General features: G+C 48.6%; 1 protein-coding gene across 2 annotated transcripts in view; it reads right to left on the bottom strand.

Moving 5' to 3' along the window:
- Positions 1–20,565, bottom strand: part of PNPLA2 (patatin like domain 2, triacylglycerol lipase) — a 51,483-nt gene that overhangs the window by 15,014 nt on the left and 15,904 nt on the right. For both annotated transcript variants that reach the window (XM_084630868.1, XM_084630869.1), the window contains exons 2-3: positions 8,290–8,522; positions 7,385–7,450 (exon numbers count right to left, since the gene is read on the bottom strand). In XM_084630868.1, the coding sequence (XP_084486994.1) occupies positions 7,385–7,450; positions 8,290–8,522 (299 nt within the window). The remainder of the gene's footprint in view (positions 1–7,384; positions 7,451–8,289; positions 8,523–20,565) is intronic.

The following is a 20,565-nucleotide window of genomic DNA, read 5'->3' as shown; positions in this document are numbered from 1 at the left end:
CAATGTGCACACAGACTGGCAGCCGATGGCTCTGCGGACCACCACTCTGAGTAGCACTGGAGTAGACCATGGCACAGACAGTTTTTGTAGCCAGGGTGAAGAAGCAGATACTTTATACTGCCACCTGCAGGAAAGCAACAGCTCCAAAAAAGGGTGTGTTACTGCAGCAAAGGTGATGGTTCCAAGGGCTTCTCTAATCAAAAGGAATCTACGTGTGGGCCAGCGCACCCTGCTATCTGGTTGACTGCTACTGACTGTTCCTAGTTCAGGCTCATCTGCAGAGGCACCTTTGCCACGGTGCCCCTCTCTAGCCAACACTACCACTGTGCAAACCCAGCCTTGCTCTACACAGCCTATTATAACCTAGGCTCTAAGTCCTTGAGCGATCCCCCCTCTCCCTCTGTTCCTGCCCAGCAGTTACAGCCCTGCTAGGCAGGTTAGCTTTCAGTCCTTAGGAGCTGCCAGGATTGGGGCAGGACCAGGTGTCTCAGCCAAGGGTCCTCTTTTGTGGAGGAGGGTCCATCTCTGGCTCCCCTCAAAGGCACGTTACAAGCTCTGTTTCTTTCAGATGGCCAAGTTGCCAGGGGTTGGTTCTGGGCCCCTTTTCCCTCCTTTTGGGTCTCTTCCCCCTCAGGACCTGCTGTCTCAGCTGATGCCATAGTGGGAGCTGACTGGTCCTGCCCTGGTATGTATGGCACACAGATACAGCGCACACCCGGAGAAGACTGGGTTGGTTGCTTTCCATTTTCACTGCTGGGAATAAGAATTGTCATACCCCTTACTTGGCTCCTGCTGAAATGGAGCCAAACAAGGGCCCAGCAAGGGGCTGTGTTCAAACTCCCTCATTCCTCCCCCAATAAAGGGAGACCCATGGAATTCCTCTGGATGAACATAAAGAGCAACAGGCCCAGCATGGCAGGGTGAGGAATGTTTAGTGGCTGGTGGGCTCCTCAATAGCAAAACCAGGAGCTTTCAGTAGGAGAACTGAGGCTATAGGGAACAAGAAAAGGAACTAGTCTAAAGCCAAGTTGGAGAGAACACCCTGAAATATTCCACTTGGTGACATGGCCCTTCCTTGTCACAGGGCTTTGCTCTGCTTTACAGCTCCTGTGGCTACAAGGCCCAGGCTGTATTCAGCATTATGAATAGGGGCTATGTTGGGTGGGATTAGTACGGTCAGATATTTTAACAATCTTGCAGGTGGTGGCTTTTGCTGGTTTAAGGATAGCCAGAAGAACTACTCCCTGAAGCATAAACTTACCCTCCTTGTATGCCTCCCCTGAATATTCCACCTGCTGCACAGTCATAGGCCTGCTCTGGTGCCAGCAGGATAGTGGTGTTGACAAGTGGTTACAGCACCACATGTGTAGGCTTAAGACATTGTTGCTTTATGAGAGGAGGAGGAGGAGAAGCCTATAGAGTGCTGAATCACGCAAGAAACAGTCTGAGGGGACCTAACACGAAAGGAATGCTATGAGGGACTTATGGGAGATGTGCACATGGCCTTTTGGTTGTTATCCATTGCAGGCTGTAAGGGGAGTCCTCTTGCTACATCTGTCTGAGTATCTACTGGGGTAGTTCTGTGTGATAGGGCTGTGCAGTTTGATGACCTGATTGTGTAGGGGAGTTACCAGGGTGGGCTTGGGAGGTGTGTAGTGTGAATGGGCAGCTATAGCCCTTTTCTCATATGCTCACATTTTTTTTTGCCAGGGTGGCAAGGTGGTATGTGGCAAATGGTGACCCTGTCCTTGCTGTGTTCTCCCCCCTCACCAGCAGCACGGTGCTTGCCAAGAAGCCCAGGTGCTAAGTATACTCCCCTCATACTCACTAGTGAGTTAATCCTCTCACCCCCAAACCCTCTAACTCCAAAAGCGATCCCAGGGAGCAGCAGCCGTGGTACAGGAAGGGGGTGGGGGAGTTTACTTCTTCATCCCCTCTGTCCCTCCCCATTAGAGACCTTGACCCCATGAAAAGCTATGTTGATACATCAGCAAAACAGCTCATCCAGAACATTAGAAGGAAAAGAGCCTTGGGTATTTAATGTGGTTTTAGCATGAATGGTTTTGGCAGAGATGGGCCACCACAGAATGGCACAATCAGGAAGTTCTCATGCAGCACTGACCAGACCCAGCATCAGCCCCCTCTGCCATTTATACTCCCTAGGGGTCATCCCAGGCACATGCTACCACTTCAATCACTTTTCTTAAAGGTCAGCTATTGCTCACATTAGCCTTTTGCCCCCTTTCTCCTCCTTGCCCATATTGCTTGCTTAATGAAGAGGGAGACAGCTATGCTGTATCAGAGGAAGGCTAGCCTTGTAATTGAGGCACTGGCCTGGCACTCAGGAGAGCTAGGTTCAAGTCCCCACTCTGACACAGACTGCCTGTATGACCTTGGGCAAGTCACTTCAACTCTCAGGCCTCAGTTTCCCATCTGTAAAAGATAACAGTTCTGTTTAGGCTGTAAGCTCTTCAGGGCAGGGACTGTCCTTTGTGTGTGTATGAACAGTACCTAGCACAATTAGGGTCTCTAGGTATCACATTAATAGAAACAAATATGTTAGCACTTGGAAGAGGGAAGACAGCCAGGACAAGTACTTGGACCTAAAAAGGAGGGAGGGAGACAAGTACTTGGACCTAAAAAGACCAAGGAGGGAGAAAAACTGTCCAGGGTGATTCCCACAAGAGGCAACTGAAGAAAGCAGCAATGTTTAAGCAGAGGCCTAGGACAAATGTGTTCACTGAAGAGCTCTCAGTCTGGAACAGCATCCCCACTGGAAATGGTGGAAAAAAAGCCTCCTAGATAAGGGATCTAGAACTAGAACAGACAAGGCACTTGAGAAAATCCAGCAGGATACAAAGGGTTTGATTAGATGACTAAACCTACTGGATTATCTGCAATTTCTATCGCTGTGATTAATTAGGCAGCATGCCTTAGGAATTTGGCAAGCACCTGGGGGCCAGGCCAGCTCTACTAGGAAGCCAAAGCAACAGTCTGCTAAATTGTTAGGTGTTGGTATGGATAGGTGCCCACCCCAGGCAGATAGAAGAAGGTAGAGCAGCAGCCATTACCAGGTCTCCAGCACGATGACACAGCAAATTCAGCAATGTGGTTGCCCTTGGCAGGGAACGTGCCAGCCCCCTAAAGCAGAAAAATTCTACTGCTACCCCTCATTGACTGCAGCAAAAGCCTTAAGCTCCTCTGTTTGTGCAGCTAATGCAAGCCAAAGGAGGAGCATTATATACAGTCTGTTGCACTCGCAGTTCTGTAATGCAGCCTCCACCCAAGCCTGTTGTAGCCACTCAGCACATTCCACTTCAGATGAACAGCTAGGCCCAATCCTGGCCTATACAAGATAATTGTGATTCATCTCCCATGCCCTCAGCAGCATTTACATAGCAAGTGACCCACTTCCACCTCCCACACAGTTTTCCCTTAGGGAATCCTCATCTGCCCAGTTCCAACCAACACTCCCCAGTTAGCAAGGAGGGAAGAGAGCCACTCCGGCATTTTAACAGACTCCCCTTGTTATGGCACTGACTGAAGTACAATTGTTGTTTTAAGGGTTTCTGTGTCAAAATGGAAAAAAAAAAAAAAACACAACCAGCATCAGATGACAATGTCCCAAGGCAATTCACCCAGCTCAAGGAGAGCCATTAAGGATAAACCCATCCCAAATCTGCTAACTGGGCTGGGCTTTGTAGGCCTCACCACTTCCAAACCTGCAGTACAAAGTAGCAACTCGTTGACCATAGCCATGTCAGGGGATTCCTTTGTGCCACTGGAACACAATGATTCCACAGATCAGGGCAGCCAGATGTCCCCCCACACACAGGGGTTTGTGTGTCTCTCAAACTCACACACAAAGGTGAGCAAATATCCTTATGGACATTTTAGTTTTGCTTCTTCTGGGGCAGGGGTGGGTCTGAAGGCAGTCGAGCAAGATGCAGAGTTTTTAATCACTGTAGACTAAAGGAGCTAGGTTTTGGTTTTGAAAATCCAGGGATGGTTTGTATCCAGGCTCTGCTTTACCAGAGCTTGATATGGTGGTGGGGAGGAATCAGAGATTCTAGATACCAGGCCTGGCTGAGCTCTAGCATTTACTGGGCAGAAAATGGCTGCTGATGTTTTCACTGTATCAGGACAATAAGGTTGACAGCATAGGCAGGAGTTCAGGAAGGCAACGGAATCTAATGAGAGACAAATCAAGGGTGACTTCAACTCCCTGCATATGACCTGGACAAGTGTCATGGCAGGACAAGGTGTAGGGGAATAAACACCTCTTAGCTGCTCCAGGAAGCAATAATTGTTCTACAGCCCACACAAGGAGAAGCTAGTTTTGATTTCACCTCAGGTACCATCTAGAGTTAATTCAGAATGTAACTATAGTTGAACCATTGAGTACTAGTGGCCACATACAACTATTAAATGTGACCTTCCTGGTGTGATTGTACCAGAGACTAGTATTGAATATTACAATTTAGAGGGGAGGTGAAGTGTACAGGAACTGGGTGGTATCCCTTTAAAAGGTTTGGGAGCCCTTTAGCAGTCCTCCCTGTTTTCTATTGCAGAGGCTACCAGAACACAATAGAGCAGCTGCATACATGTTACTCTTGGGGGAATTCTGCACCACTGCACATGTGTAGAATTTATGTCCCACACAGATTTCTTTGCTTCCCTGCAGAAAAATGACATTCTGATGGGGAAGCAAAGGGAAACCACAAGACCAGTCATGTGACCCTCCTGAGCAGTATGTTTTGGGTGCCTAGGGCTGCCAGCAGAGAGGTAATTCACTGTGGGTCAGGGGAAGACCTGGCTGGTGGCTCCTACCCTGTGCCAAGCTCAGCTGCTAGTCCTGGCTGGGCTTGGGAGGACAGGACTTCCTCTTCCCTTGCACAGCATCCGGGGCAGTGTCAGACCCACCCCCAGATTTCTCGCTTGGCTGTAGGAAGCTCTACAAACTCTTCTCTCTCCCCCCCCCCCAGCCCCACTTCCCTCATGTGCTTCCTGCACCCATTGCTCATCAGCTGCAGGGGGAGGGATCGCTGTAAAGAGAGCTGCTCCTGCATCTGTCCAACCCCTGTGCATCTAGACCAGACCTTCCCATGGAGCCTCACCCCCACCCAGAACCCCCCTTGATGAGCCCTACTCCCCCAACAAGCCACCCACACCTGGATCCCCACCCCTCTCCCCCACTGAGCTCCCCACACCCAAGCTGCACCCCCCCCTCACCCACTAAGCCCTAACCACCTTTACCTGGACACCCCTGCAGAGTCTAATTACTGTTGCACTAGAACCCCCAACATGCCTCCGTGCGTCCAGATCCCCCCCGCACCTAGAGCCCTGACTGAGCTGCCCACACAGAACCCTCTCAACCCACACCTGGACTCCACACTTTGAAACTGCCTTGCTGAGCCTGCCTGCCCACACCTGGTGCACCTGGCACAGAGGGGCAGGGCCCTGGGGTGTTTCTTGGTCAGGCCTGGTCCTTGTGTGGTGTCAGTGTTGGGGGAAGCCTCATCATTGAGTGTGTCCAGGGGAGGTGGAGGGGTTTACAGAGTGATCCCCCCCCGTGCAACCAGTGGCCTGTGTTCTCCAATGACATGCTGGAGCTCCCACATTTGACAAATAAAAAACATTTACAGAATTTTAAAATATTGTGCACAGAATTTTTAGGTGCAGAATGCCCTCAGGAATGATGTGCAGCAAGGCTTTGTATGTTTAAATATAGATATAGATAGTGTCATTTGGAACCCAATTGCATCTGTGTAGCCCCCCCCCCGCCAATATTCTTAATGTTATGTAGCATGCCAAGATGCAACAGGAGGGGATTCTAAAAATAAAACAAGGAAGTAGGGCTTAAAAACAAAAAAACCACACAACCCACCACAGCCCTGAAGTCAAATGTGAGGCAATTCAAATCCTTAGACTCAGACATGGGATGTGTAAGTAGCCTCTGAACTAAGTCACGAGAGGAATGCATACTCCCTATACTTGAAAGGAAGCAAGAAGGCAAATAGACCAGTATAATTAAATGGAAAGGTTTTTGAGCCAAGCCATTAAGAAAATGGAAAGCCAGCTCACTTGAAGCCAACAAATCGATGTGTAAGGAGAAAATTAGGAAAGCCAACGTGAAAAGCAAATAGACACAGATACAAGAGAGAGAAATGGGTTTCCTGTGACAAGATTGGTGGGACAGGGATAGGGAGTAAACAAAATAGTTATGGAGGATATGAACGCTATGGAGATGCTCAGTGGATTTCTTAGCACCAATCTCCACCAGAGGAGGTTGGGGAGATACCTACTGACTTTTCTCAGACAATAAAGATGCATTATCTGCAACTTTTTCTTTTCAACACCAGAGTTTATGATAAAAACAACAAGTCACCAGCCCCAGATGGCTTACATTCAAGAGCTCTGATGCAATTTCAGTGCACCCTGACTAAGCAGCGCCGGATATATGCCTCAGCCGATCCAGGGCCCCCTCAGTTCCTTCTTGCCAGCTACTCCGACAGAGGGGAAGGAGGGCGGGTTTGGAATGGATATGAGCAACACATCTCGAACAATAGTTAAAGGTGAGTAACCGTCTTTTCTTCTTCGACTGCTTGCTCATATCAATTCCAATTAGGTGACTCCCAAGCCTTACCTAGGCAGTGGGGTTGGAGAGAGATATCATGGAGTGAAGGACTCCTGAACCAAATGCAGCATCACCCCTGGACTGCTGAATTATCGCACAGTGGGGGGCAAAGGTTTGCACCGATGACCAAGTCGCTGCCCTACATATCTCCTGTATGGGTACATGTGTCAGGAAAGCAGATGAAGCCTGAGCCCACTCCACCCTAAGTACACTAAACTACACTAACTATTAACGACTAACAACTATTAACAGGTATTAAGAGAGAAAGCTAAGGAGAGTGGAGATCAGCTATGCTGCGCTCCACAGTTCCAACAACCGTCACGGGTGGTAAGAAGGAACTGAGGGGGCGCTGGGTTAGCTGGGGCATATATCCAGTGCCATGAAGGCGCCACTCCAGGGGGTGCCTCAGCCAACCCACCGAGTGTTGCTGGGGTAAAAATCTTCTGACGATTGTGCATGTGGTGTGCACATACCTAATTGGAATCTATATGAGCAAGCACTTGAAGAATACAAACCATCAGGCTTCAGAGCATAAGCCAGTCAGTCACTGATGAGGTTAGGAAGCAGCTTCCATTATGGGCAAGGTATTCCATAAATTGTTGATCTCAGGGTTACTTGCACTTCTCTTAAGTATGTAACCAGACAGTGCTGGATTCAGGACTAGATGGACTATCAGCATGATCCACCATGGCTATATCTAGGTGTCTCACTCTTGCACTCAAGGGGAATGTTACGAGGGCTACTTACCACTCCCTGCAGGCTTGGTGGGATCAGCCCACAGTATACAGGGATGAAGGTGCTGCAAACACAGGCCTGAAAGAGAGAGCACAAACCCAGCATAAGAGATCAGAAACATTTTTGTAAGAAACAAACCAGGACCTGAAGACAGCAATTCCCTGGGAAGGCTGGCTCAGCCACCTGCTGGATCATCTGGAGAGAGGTGGCCTGTTGACCAACAGCAACCTGTTCAGAGAGTCTTGGCTGTGGTTATATTCTAATGTGACAGAATTTTGGAACAAAGACCAATCCCTCAGTAATTCTCCAACAGAGGAGGGAGCCTGCAGATATCACCTAAGCCAAGGGTGGCCAAATTTTTTCGCCTGAGGGCCACATCTCGGTGGGGAAATTGGAGAGCCATGAATGTAGGGCTGGGGCAGGGAGTTGGGGTACGGGAGGGAGTGTTGGGTGTGATGGGGGTGCAGTGTGCAGGAAGGGGCACAGGGCAAGAGGCTGGGGTGCCAGGTGTACAAGGGGGCTCAGGGCAGGGGGTTGGGTGCAAGAGGGGTTTGGAGCAGCTCTGGAGTAGCAGCGGCATACACTGGGGCCAAGGCAGGCTCCCTGCCCTAGCCCTGTGCCACTCTGGGAAGCGGCCAGCATCATGTCCCTGCGGGAGCGGGCTCCTTGTGCGGTCTTTGCCTGTGGGTACCTCCCCCGAAGCTCCAATTGAGCACAGTTCCCCATTCCTGGCCAATGGAGCTTCGGGGGAGGTACCCACAGGCATGTGGAGCCCTCTGCCCCTCCCCCCCAGGGGCTGCAATCCCACAGGCTAGATCCAAAGCCCTGAGGGGCTGGATCCGGCCCATGGGCCATAGTTTGCCCACCCCTGACCTAAGCGGTGGAATGGCGGGGGGGGTAACAATTTCCCCACTCACCTGAATCAGCTCCTCTTTGGAATGGAACTCCGACAGGATCACATTCTCTCCATCAGAGACCCGTGTCAGCGAGATGCCCAGGCGTCCTTTAGCCACTTCGTGCCCATTGTCTGGCAGGGTCTTGTACAAGCAGCTGCGGATGATTTTCACCAAGTTGAAGGATGGGTGTAGAGGGCCCAGGAACCTCTTCCGGGCTTCTTTTGAGACCTGAATGATATTAGCGCCCGCCTCACCTACAACCAAGATAGCCAGCAAACAGGTAAAAGATGCACCACGAAACTCGAGGGAGCCAGGGAAAAAGAAAAAACCTTACACAGTGGACAGTCACTTTGTGTGATGGGAGGTCACGGAGCCTGATCCTGGAGCCAGATCAGTTAGTTTTATGACCATTAACAACATCTGTAATTATGCAGCTCAAGATAGAGGTAAATGAGATTCATTCTTCAGGAGCATCAGGTGATCTGCCTTGAGATTAGAAATATTTCCAACCCACCCCACTCTGTATATTTCTAGCACTGCATGGTTGCACTGGTGCATTATCCCCTCAGCACAGACAGAGTCAGCCCAAGAGGCCAGTCCTTAAGACAACACAGATCTGGTCAGACCCTGCTCATCCATCCCCTCCATCATCTATACTGGCCCAACTTTACTGCCATCCCATACATTCCTGCTGGTAAAGCAGAGTGGCATTTAGCATTTCAGTCCTGTGGGAAGTTGATATTGCAACACTTGTTTTCATTTCGGATTGGGACAAAATTTGAAAGAGGTTATTTTTAATGGAATGAAAAGTTTCTTTAAAAAGTTTTATTTCGGAAGTATCAAAACATTCCGAGTCAGTTTGACACAGCATCCATGTAAGAGGCAATGGTGCCTTATAGAATTTGTAATTCTGATGTCCCTTGTCTCCCTTACTGACTAGGATCCTTGGCTGCACTATATCTCCCATAAACACACCATGTGACTTGGTCAGAGGGGAAATGGCAGCGCATCATGGGAAACAGCTTGGTTCAGTTCAAACGGAAAGGTTTCCATTCAGGTGTACTCAACCTGAAACATTTTCTTTTTCCCCGACTGGGTGGGAGGGGGGTTAGTTTAGCCAAAAATGGAAATTCTTACGGAAAATTTCAAACTGAAACTTTCAGTTTGCAGAACTTGCATTTTCACTTTAAATGAAATGAAAAAATTCTGGCCCGGCTCTACATGCAGGTTTCCTGTGGCTTGCTACTGTGCTTTGTTAATTGGCATCTGACAAGTCAAGTCTTGGGGATAGGATCAGTGTTACACAAAAGTCACCTCAGTTAATTGCATTTCCTATCACATACCTCTCCCCCAGACTGGGGGTGAATTCTCCTTATTTTTAAAGGGCCATTGTCTCATACACCTGGTTTATGCTAGCCTGACATGTGGGAATAGACTCCAGAGTTTACCTAACCCTTCCCCTTTCCAGTACGGCTCTTTACTAGCCGAATGTAGGTCTGGCAGGTGCATCTTTATTAAAGCCAGCAGCTGGGCCACCCCTGCTTATGCTCATGGATTGACCTCCAAGGAAACTCCTTTTGAGGGAAATTGCCTAGTTTGGAATGAACCTTCCTGCTACTAATAGAAATAGTAAGTGCTTTCAAACCATTAATTATCCTCAACTCTGTGAGCACCACCCACATCTCACATGGGGAAACTGAGGCAGCGAGGTTTAGGCCACCACTTTCCAAAAGATCTTTTCAACTTGTCTACCTCAGTCATTTAGGTGCCCAACCGGAGACACTTGGGCCTCAATTTTCAGAGTGCTGAGCACCTGCAACTCCAGTGGACTTCATATGAGTTGCAGGTGTTCTGCACCTCTGTAGATCAAGCCCTAGGACTCTCAGGTCAGGCACCTAAATGACGGAGGTACCTAAAGTTATCAGAGCTTTTGGAAAAGTTCAGGGCCAAGTGATTACCTAAGACGTCTGAGAGGGAGCATGCTCATGGCAAAGCTGGGATTCATACACAGTGAGCCCTTGCTCCCAGGGCTCTGCTCAGACCCCACCTCTCTAGATTTACCACCTCACCTTGCTCCCCCTTCCACAGACTGGAGATTCAGCCTCTCCAGAGGGCCAGAGGTCAGCTGGCCACCCAGACCTAGTATGTGACCATCAACCCATATCACCAAGAAGTCAATGAAACAGACACTATTGACCTAGGTTGGATTTGAATGAGGGGCCTACAAAGGAAAGACTCCATATCCCAGTTTGTAGGGCACTGCTCTAACAGACATTAAACGAGTGGCTAAATTAGACTGAAACAGAAGTCATGGGGTGAAATGGGGAGTGCTGCTCAGCCAAGCCTTGGAGCAGTCTCCCGCTGCTTTTAGTAGAAGAGAGGGAGTTGTGATTAAAAATCCTTCCACAGTTCCAAGCCTAGAAGGGAACATTTAGAAAAGGTTCAGCTGGTGAGCCACGGTCTAGGATTTGATTTGCTGAGCGCTGTTACAGTCCGATAGCGTGACCTTGTGACGCTTTCCCTGTGGAGTGGTTCCACCCCATTTAACTTGGGCTGCTCTGGAGAAGGACCCAATGGGAAGCCTGCTTCAACTTTAGCACAGTGACCTAGCTGGCACTGGACAGGGATGCAGCCATCTCCCTGCAGAGGGAAGGAACAGCTGATTCTGCTGAGCTGCCTCAAGCAGCCCAGTTTGGGAGAAGCATCAGAGCTCTGCAAAGAGAGAGTTTGAAGGAACAGAGGCAAAGGGGGCAGAATACCAGCCTGAGCCAAACCAAAAACCAGGCTGCAGTGCTGCTGTTTGCACGCACACATCACCACCCCCACAAGCCTCTCCTAGTAGAGCTGAGGAACAAGAGCCTTTGCTTTACATGCAGGATAAGAGCTACTCTCAGAGACAGAGGGAGAGGGGACAACGTGGGGGGTGAAGGACTCTCACAAAATAGAGCTTCAGCTTCATGCAGGAACTGTTTGTCTGATTTGTAGAGCAGGAAGGCAGAGACCCAGTTAAAAATCAGCTCAGAATCCAGTGCCATCCCCCTCTCCAACTGCAGGAGGGAAACATTTGGTGTGGAATAAAAAGGATTCCAATGTGCTAATAAGCAACAAGCAATCACATTGTCAGAGCCCGAGGTATTGTGATGTTCCCCATTGAAAACAAGAAATGAAAAGCCACTTAGCACTTATATACACCACTCTTTCACGGTTAAAAGCATTCGGAAGCCAATTCCACAGCACTGAGTTAATGGGACCTTTGCTAGTCACTTCAGTGGGTGCAGGATTAGGACCTTGAACTTCATTGAATATTTATAAATAAAGAGGTTCCAATTTTTAAGTGGAATTTGGAAACCATTAGGCTGCAACGGAGCCGAACAGTCTGAGCTCTCATCTGCTAAGCAGGTTTCAGCACGACCAACCCTTTGTCCTGCTCTGCCTGAGACCAGTATTCAGTGAGTGGCTTCACTTCTGATCTCAGTCCAGCATGAATTAGCCACATTTACTCATCTCCTCTCATCCCTGCCCCCATTCTATCTCTGCCTATCTAAAGCTGGTGGCACTGGGGGCTAGTGCTATCTACTAGGACCCCCCACCCCCGCAACAGGTTATAAAAATGGTGGCCCACTTGTGCCAAAAAAAGTGGTATTCTGCATATCCAGTAGATTAAAAGCAGGGGCCAGCACTAGGGGACAGCAAGCAGGGCAATTGCATGGGGCCTCATGCCACAGGGGGCTCTGCAAAGCTAAGTTGGCTTCATCCCCATGTGGCAGAGTTCAGGCTTCAGCTTTGGCCCTAGGCAGTGGGGCTCAGGCTTCAGCTTTCTTCCCTGGGCCCTGGTGACTAATACCAGCCCTGCTTTCTGGTTTATTTGGGGGGACCCCCTGAAACTTGCTCGTGCCCCCCCCCCCAGAAGCCTCAGACCCCCTGGTTGAGAACCTAACCTAGAAGGTTATCAGTATTCTGTTTAGGTTATTATATCATAACCATCACCATAGTATCCAAGTGCCCCACAAATACCCCTATAAGGGACCGGTATATTTGGCCTATTTACTGATGGGGGGGGGGCAGAGTGGTTAAGTGACTTGCCCAACATCACACAAGAAGTCTATGGCAGAGCTGAGACGTAAACCCAAGTATCCCAAGTTCCAGTCCAGTGCCTTAACCACAAGGCCATCCAGCCCTCCATGCAAAACTGGGTCAATTCTGGGATGTGCATGTTGGGAAACTATGGGTTGAGCCAAGAACACCAAGCTCCCTTGCTGTGGTTCCTGCACTCTGGATGTGAACGCCTGCGTATGGAACGAGAGGGGCACAGGGTTAAAGAACCACATAGGGAGGATTATGCAACAAGAGATGTTTACTGACAAGAAGAGAGTTCTTAGAGCCAGCACTTCAGTTTGCTGGCCACAGCTGAGAGAGAACACACACACAATTAGCGCAAATATTGTTAGTATTTTAGCCAGTTATTGATTAGCAAAACATCTGGGTGGGATTTTTTTTTTTTTTTTTTTTTAAATCAGAGCTTGACCAGCAAACTCTAGGTTAAGCTGAGATATGTTGCTCCTCATGTCTGAGCATCCACCTATTCCCCCACCCTCCTGCCCCAGACAGTTGTAAAATAGGGCCTGGTGTGACATGGCGGGAAGGGGGCAAGAGGTAAAATGAGGAAGATGGGGAATGAGGCAACACTGACTGGAAGAGATGAGAAATCCTTTCCCTCCCCACACCAATTCCTTCCCCCACTCCGCAAACAGGGGACAGCAAAAATCTTTTAAGAAGCAGAAGCCTTAAAACCTCAGATACTGGCGTATGGGGTGCAGAGAGACAGTGAACTGGAGCCCTGTGGGACTGAGAATGGACAACATCTTTGGGGGACTTCTCCCGCCTCCTTTCACGCTATTCAGTGCTTAAGAACTGAGGTGAGACTGCTGTAGGCTGTGAGCTTCTTAGGTTATTTTGAGCTATTACAGACAATGGTAGGATGGGCCATACTGAGCGCTCATTGGAGACTTCACTTTCATAGAATCACAGGACTGGAAGGGACCTTGAGAGGTCAGCTAGTCCAGGCCCCTGCACTCATGGCAGGACTAAGTATTATCTAGACCCCCCCCCCCCCCCCCCCGACAGGTGTTTGTCCAACCTGCTCTTAAAAATCCCCAATGGAGATCCCACAACCTCCCTAGGCAATTTATTCCAGTGCTTAACCACTCTGACAGTTAGGAAGTTTTTCCTAATGTACAACCTAAACTGCCCTTGCTGCAATTTAACCCCATTGCTTCATGTCCTATCCTCAGAGAACCACTTTGGTTCTTCCTTGTTTTGTTGTTTCCTTCAGTCATTTAGGCGAAAAGTATAGGGCTGCTCTGTGTGTGTGTAAAGAAAAGAGAAGTGTATCATGAGGAGCCCAATCTAGCCTGTTATCCTGCCTTTGGCAATGGCCAGCACCTGAGCCTGCAAAGGCAGGGTTCTTAGCACGCCATGCAAGACTAATTGTGCAATGCTGTACAGAGGTCGAGGGGAAGGAGAAGCTTCCAGAATGCCACAAGCAGCAGCTAAAAAGCAGAAGCATGAGATTTGATTACTCTTATTCAGCTTGCATAGCCAGAGGCTTTTTACTAGTCATATCAGTTACCCCACCATTTGATAAACGTTCCCCTTGCCCTCCCACAGCAGCCAGTGCAACGGGTTGACAACACACTGTAAACAAAGAAGTTGGATAGAGGGTCTATGGATCAAAAGTAGCAAGCCCAGATGGGCAGAGAAGGCTTGATGGAGCAGCACTGGGAGCTGTTTGCACTGCTGCTGCCTCTACTGGATTTGTTCCCTGGACGGAAATGATAGTCTCCAAGGCTGTCAGTACAGCACTAAGCTCACCACATTATGTTAGATGAGCCATTGATCCTCGTGAGCTAGTTATTCTTTGAGTCCTTACATACAGGAAGTTGTAAGTATATGAAAAGCCACTATTCGGCTACTCCATTTAAAAACAGCCGTTGCCCTGAAAGCTTGGGTGTGACAGCACTGAAGGATAAAAACTCCCTTGGGGAGGGATGGGCAGAGTGAACTCCAGAGCCAGGGACTTTCCTGGAATCAGGGCCAGTGCAGAGGTCCTGCCAAAGGGGATCATGTTCATTCATTTGGGTGGTCATCGTCACAGGACAGGTGACATCTGTGAAGGCATCTGAACATAAATGGGTGGGTGTTATACCCCCATGACAACCAGAGATGCTGTTCTAGGAAAGCGCAAAACAAATTCTGCTTTGGGTTTTGCTAGGGACTGCCAGTGAGGATGACCAGAGAGCTGGTGAAGGCCAAACATTAAGGGGAGAGGGAGAAAGAGGAAGCCCACCTACCCCTCCCCCCCACAAGGTACCAACTAGCCTGCAATGGATGTTTGCACATGAGCCTCATTATTGGGCCTGATCTAATGCCAACAGAAGAAGTCAGTGGAAAGGCTCCAATGGGTCTTCGTATAGAAGAACCTAACCTGTATGCCACTTCTGTCTGCTCTGGCTGTGCCTGTGGGACACATGTAGAAAGTCTGTCTCATCAAAAAGCCATTTCCACTAAAAGACAGGTCAATGGAAAAATTTGACCGGCAGTAGTTATAAACAGACTCCTCCTCTCCCTGCCCCCCCTTAAGTCCTCTATGCCATCTGAATGCTCCTGAGCAGCACCTGCCTATTAGAATCCCAGGACATGGTAGCACATGAGAAGTGCCAGACTGACAGCCCTGGTGAATGAAGTCCCAAATATCCCTGTGCCCTCGCAGAATCAGCTCTGAGGAAAGGCCATAGTTCAGTCTCCAGGCCAGCTCAGACCTTAGCCTCTGTGTAGAGGCTACCAAAGGGGTGAATTAATACTAGCTGTGGGGCTGGTCTGCTTGTTCTTAGTCTTGTTTCTAGCTACACCAAACCCATTTCCACATAGGTTACGATATAGCTAGCCATGGTAGGTTACTATATAGCTAGCCATGGTAAAGACCCCACCATCTGTGAAGCTGCTGCAGTCTGGTTCCCACAACCATAACAAGTAGAACCTGGTGCCAAAATACCAGAGGTCCAAGTCTCCTTTGCCATGCACACTGTGTGATCATTCACACATTAGTGCAAAGGGTGTGTAAAGGAACACAGTGCACAGGGCAACAGAGAACTGGGCCTCAAGCTGCCAGGAGAAGTGGGGAAGAAGAAATGGAAGAGGAGGAGACAGATATTCTGCAGAGATCTAAAGGAGCCTACAAGGCTATGCTCTCCACTGAGGCCAAGCACACTACCAGGGGTTAATGACAATCTAACCACACTTCTGCAATAAAGTTTGGGGTGGGGAAAGCGGATGATAGGTCATTTTCAGCATTAGAACTGGATCTAAAAGCAGCACCTTGAATCAAGGGCATATGGTACAGTACTAAAGAACGCAAAGCATCACCAGACCTAATTAACATCTGCCCTCTTATCAGCAAGAGATAATCTGACCTGCAAAATATTTAAGCCAATAAAAAACAAAATGGAAGAATGACTGCAAATAAAAAGATAGGAACAGCGCATCCAGGAGAATGAAAGAGGAGTTTTAACATTAGCCTAAAGCCATTCCTGCTGCCACCCACCCGGGGAGTTGTGGCTCCCTTTGGAAAGGCTCCATCTCGGTATAAAGAGCACCAGTCCATGCCAGGGACATTCCTGTTCCATTAGCTGTAGCAGCTGGCACACATGGAGCATGAACTTAGAACACGGGTGGGGAAGCAATTTGATGCTGGGTGGAACCACAAGTAAAGGGAAAGTTAACGGCATCACTGTGCTTGGTTTCCAACGTACCCAGAAAGGATGAGACTAAAGAGTGAGGAATGGATTGCTCTAACACCCTCTCTGCCTGTCCCCATCCCCGGGGGGGGGGGGGGGTAAGAAATGGATAGTAGCTCCTCAAGAGAGATTTAAGGGCTTCAAATAGAATTCAGGCATTTTATGAAGTCAGGGGCCGTGCTGGACATGCCAGAGACTGGCCTATGCTACCCCTCCACCTCTGCCAACACCAGTGCTAGGCACCAGCATGGTTAGTTTAGGTGCAGCTTTCCCATTTCTAATGCACTCAGCCCCATTTTGCTGCCCTTGTCTTTACCCCTGCAGAAGACCTGCTGTCATTCAATCACTCCACTCAGCTGTCACCAAGAGGATTCAAGCGAGTTCCCCTCTGCATAGGGAATGGCAAGAGCAGCAGGATGTTAGTCAAGCACTATGATCTGCCTTGGCTATTTAGAGTGTAAACTCTTCAGGGCAGGCGCTGTCTTCCAACAGGTGTACACAGCACTCAAAGTCCCAACCAAGATCAGGGCCACATTTACATGCTGCTGTACAGATACTGTAACAGAGGGTCTAATCAGATGTCCACATTCCCAACTTCCCCGAGACTCTCATAATAAGGAGAAGAATGTATGTTCTCCCCCACCCCCGCCTGCCCCCAAAGCAGACTCTTCTTCCAGCGTTACAGGAGTTGCCTTATTGCCTTCCACCTGCTCTGGTAAAGCATTACAGCTCCTCCCTGCTACTTTCCCCTTCTCTCTCTCCTGCTCAGAACAGCTTTTTTGAGGGTTTGTCTGCTTTTCCCTGGGAGCAAACAGCATAGAACTGAATTGTGCTCTGCTCACTCCACATGGGGGTCCATGTTGTTACACTCACCTGCTTTCTGAATACTATGGGTAAGTCACATGCTATTTCCCCAGTTGTCGCCAGGATGGTTATGTTTCCATTTTAAATGTTTTAAACAGAGCTGATCTGGAATTTTCCAACTGAGGGGCTTTTGAGTGGTGGGCGGAAATCAGAATACTAATCTGTCAATCCAGAACAGTTGGTGGGAAAGGGTCAATTGCAACAACTCTCCCGAGTCAAAGTTTCCAAACAGTCTATCTTGACATGAGACAAAACATTTTTCAGTTCCAAATGACTTCAGTATAAATTAACTAAAATTTCAAAACAAAAAAGTGAAAAAAAACCACACACAAAAAAGGTCAAAATTAAACAAAACATTTTGATTGACCCAACCAGAAATTCTTTGGCTTGGTTCATGAGAATTTTTAAGATGGACTTTTCATCCTGATTCATGATGGGGAAAGATTTTGAAATCTTAAAAAAAAAAACACACAAAAAAAAAAACACACCCCACACACACGCACCACCCTCTCCAGGGATTGGAAAACCATTTCCTGGCCAACTTGAGATGTAAACAAGATTCACCGCAACAGGATTTGCAAATCAACAGCATGGAAATTTCACAGGGAGAGAAGATTTGCTTATGGAACTTTTCCTTGGGCAACTCGATTGCCAGAATGGTCTCTGTTCACCATTTACAAGGAACCTCGCATGGCTGCAAACTAAACCATTCCCTGAATTCCAAGGTTAAGCCATCTCTGCCTCTTACAGGGTAACCCAGGGAATCACACTGCAGTGTAACTGGGAGGGTGCAGTCCTCTTCATTAGCTGTCTCTTACAGGCTGTCTATTGCTTTTATTCATGCTGTCACTTTCTTCTGGGCTCCTTAGGGTGGAGCAAGAAGTGGGTTTGGTTGGACTTTTTACAATGTTGATCAGCTGCTAAAGCTAGGAAATCTAGAAGGGGAAGGGAGCATGTCAAAGCTCTTGAGCAAACTGGGAAAAGGGGCACCATGCCAAGAAGGGAAGAGGTAAGAGATTCCTTCACCTACCACCAAAAATGAACAGAAAACTAACTCCATGAAAAGCCAACAAGCAATCACTGAAAGTCACAGGTCCTTAGAATCTGGAGCAGAAACAGTACAGATAAGATTTGGACATTTCAGTTTTTTCTTCCTATGCTTCACAGGTGACATCCATGCTGAAGGAATACCACAGAACCTATACCAGGCTATTCACTGTGGGAGGAACAGTGAATATCATAGCAGGCAGGCAAACTGGGTTCCCGTCCTGGTTCTGCCACAGATACTTGCATGACCTTGGACATGTCACTTATGGCCAGATTGTCAGGCCTTAACCTCCCCCAGGCATGTGCACACACTTACTTGTGTCTATACGAACAACTGCACACACAGAGCAGTGGCATTATCAGGGGTTTGCAACTGCAGTGTATTGTACATGTGGAGGTGGGTGTTGCTCACAGCACCCATGTGTGTATTTTTGGCCCACCTGTGGGTGAAGACCAGGCAGCAGATCACCTGAAAACAGTCTATGCCTTACTGTGTCTGCCACAGTTTCCCCATCTCTAGAGCAGGTATTGTAGATCACTTGGTGTCATACATGGCTTTTCTGCAGCGACTGCTTCCTGCATCCCAGAAGCATGTACTGGACACAAATCAGACATCAAGAATTATAAACATTCAAAACCAATTGGAGAACATTTCAATCTCTGGTCACTTGATTACAGACCTAAAAGTGGCAATTCAACAAAAAAAACACTTCAAAAACAGACTCCAACAAGAGACTGCTGAATTGGAATTAATTTGCAAACTGGATACAATTAACTTAGGCTTGAATAGAGACTGGGAGTGGATGGGTCATTACACAAAGTAGAACTATTTCCCCATGTTTATCCCCCCCACACACACACCCGTTCCTCAGACATTCTTGTCAACTGCTGGAAATGGCCCACCTTAATTATCACTACAAAAGGTCCCCCCCTCCACCCCCGGCCCTCCTGCTGGTAATAGCTCACCTTAAGTGATCACTCTGGTCACAGTGTGTATGGCAACACCCATTGTTTCATGGTCTCTCTGTATATAAATTTCCCCACTGTATTTTCCACTGAATACATCCGATGAAGTGAGCTGTAGCTCATGAAAGATTATGCTCAGATAAACTGGTTAGTCTCTAAGGTGCCACAAGTCCTCCTTTTCTTTTTGAGAACCATGTACTGTATCTTGTCTGGGTGGAGGGGTGGGTGTCGGATTTCTCACAGGCATTAGTGTCTCATGTTCTACACCTTTTCAAATTTGTTTGCTGTCTGGAAAGTGTATAAATCCTTAGATCATAAACTACTTAAAATAATATTTCCAGAGTCCTGTATGGGGAGTTAGAACAGGGGTGGGCAAACCTTTTGCCTGAGGGCCACATTGGGGCTCCAAAACTGCAGAGGGCTGGTAGGAAAGGCTGTGCCTCTCCAAAAAGCCTAGCCCCACCCCCTATCCACCCCCTTCCACTTTCTACCCCCTGACTGCCCCCCACCCATCCAACCCCCCCCTGCTCCTTGTCCCCTAACTGGCCCCCTGGGACCCCACCCCTTATCCAACCCCCCCCTGCTCCCTGTCCCCTGACCTCTATCCACACCCCCGCCCCATGACAGGCCCCCGGGGACTCCCATGCCTATCCAACTGCCTCCTGAGATCCCCTGCCCCTTATCCAACCCCCCTGCTCCTCACCCCCTTATCATGATGCTCAGAGCAGCATGTCTGGCAGCTGCACCCCCCGGCTGGAGCCAGCTATGCCACCGCACTGCCTGGCAGGAGCTTGCAGCCCTGCCGCCCAGAGTGCTGGCAGCATGGCATGCTGAGGCTGCAGGGGGTGGGGCAGCAAGGGAGGAGCTGGGGGCTAGCCTCCCTGGCCAGGAGCTCAAGGGCCAGGAGGATGGTCCCACGGGTCAGATGTGGCCTGTGGGCCAGTTTGCCTACCTCCGAGTTAGAATTAGCATGAATCTTTTGCAGGCATTCGGTATGATCATTTATGAAACCCAAGCATGTTAAGGAGTGTCATACTAGTACAAAGAGTTCCTCTAGGACTTTATTTTTTAAATTTTTAAATAGATTCATAGATATTTAGGTCAGAAGGGACCATTATGATCATCTAGTCTGACCTCCTGCACAATGCAGGCCACAGAATTTCACCCACCACTCCTGCAAAAAACCTCACACCTATATCTGTGCTATTGAAGTCCTCAAATCATGATTTAAAGACTTCAAGAAGCAGAGAATCCTCCAGCAAGTGACCCGTGCCCCATGCTACAGAGCAAGGCGAAAAACCTCCAGGGCCTCTTCCAATCTGCCCTGGAGGAAAATGCCTTTCCGACCCCAAATATGGCGATCAGCTAAACCCTGAGCATATGGGCAAGATTCATCCGCCAGATACTACAGAAAATTCTTTCCTGAATAGATTCAGTCCCTCCCTTCACCCCACCCCACCCCACTGCTTTGGCACCTGTTAATGAGACGGGGATTGGCTGACTGTTCCTGATGAGCATGTGAGAAAGGAGACTTTTCTAAACTGTAGACATAGTAAATACAGACCCCTCCCCTCCCCTCGAGGTCAACCTATAGGTCAGCCTTGTTGCATAATCCGCTACTCCTATG

This window comes from Lepidochelys olivacea (genome assembly GCF_965140295.1).
Source record: "Lepidochelys olivacea isolate rLepOli2 genome assembly, chromosome: 6".
Classification (NCBI taxonomy): Eukaryota; Metazoa; Chordata; order Testudines; family Cheloniidae; genus Lepidochelys; species Lepidochelys olivacea.
The sequence above is the reverse complement of the archived record's forward strand: the minus strand, read 5'-3'. Positions and strand labels throughout refer to the sequence as shown.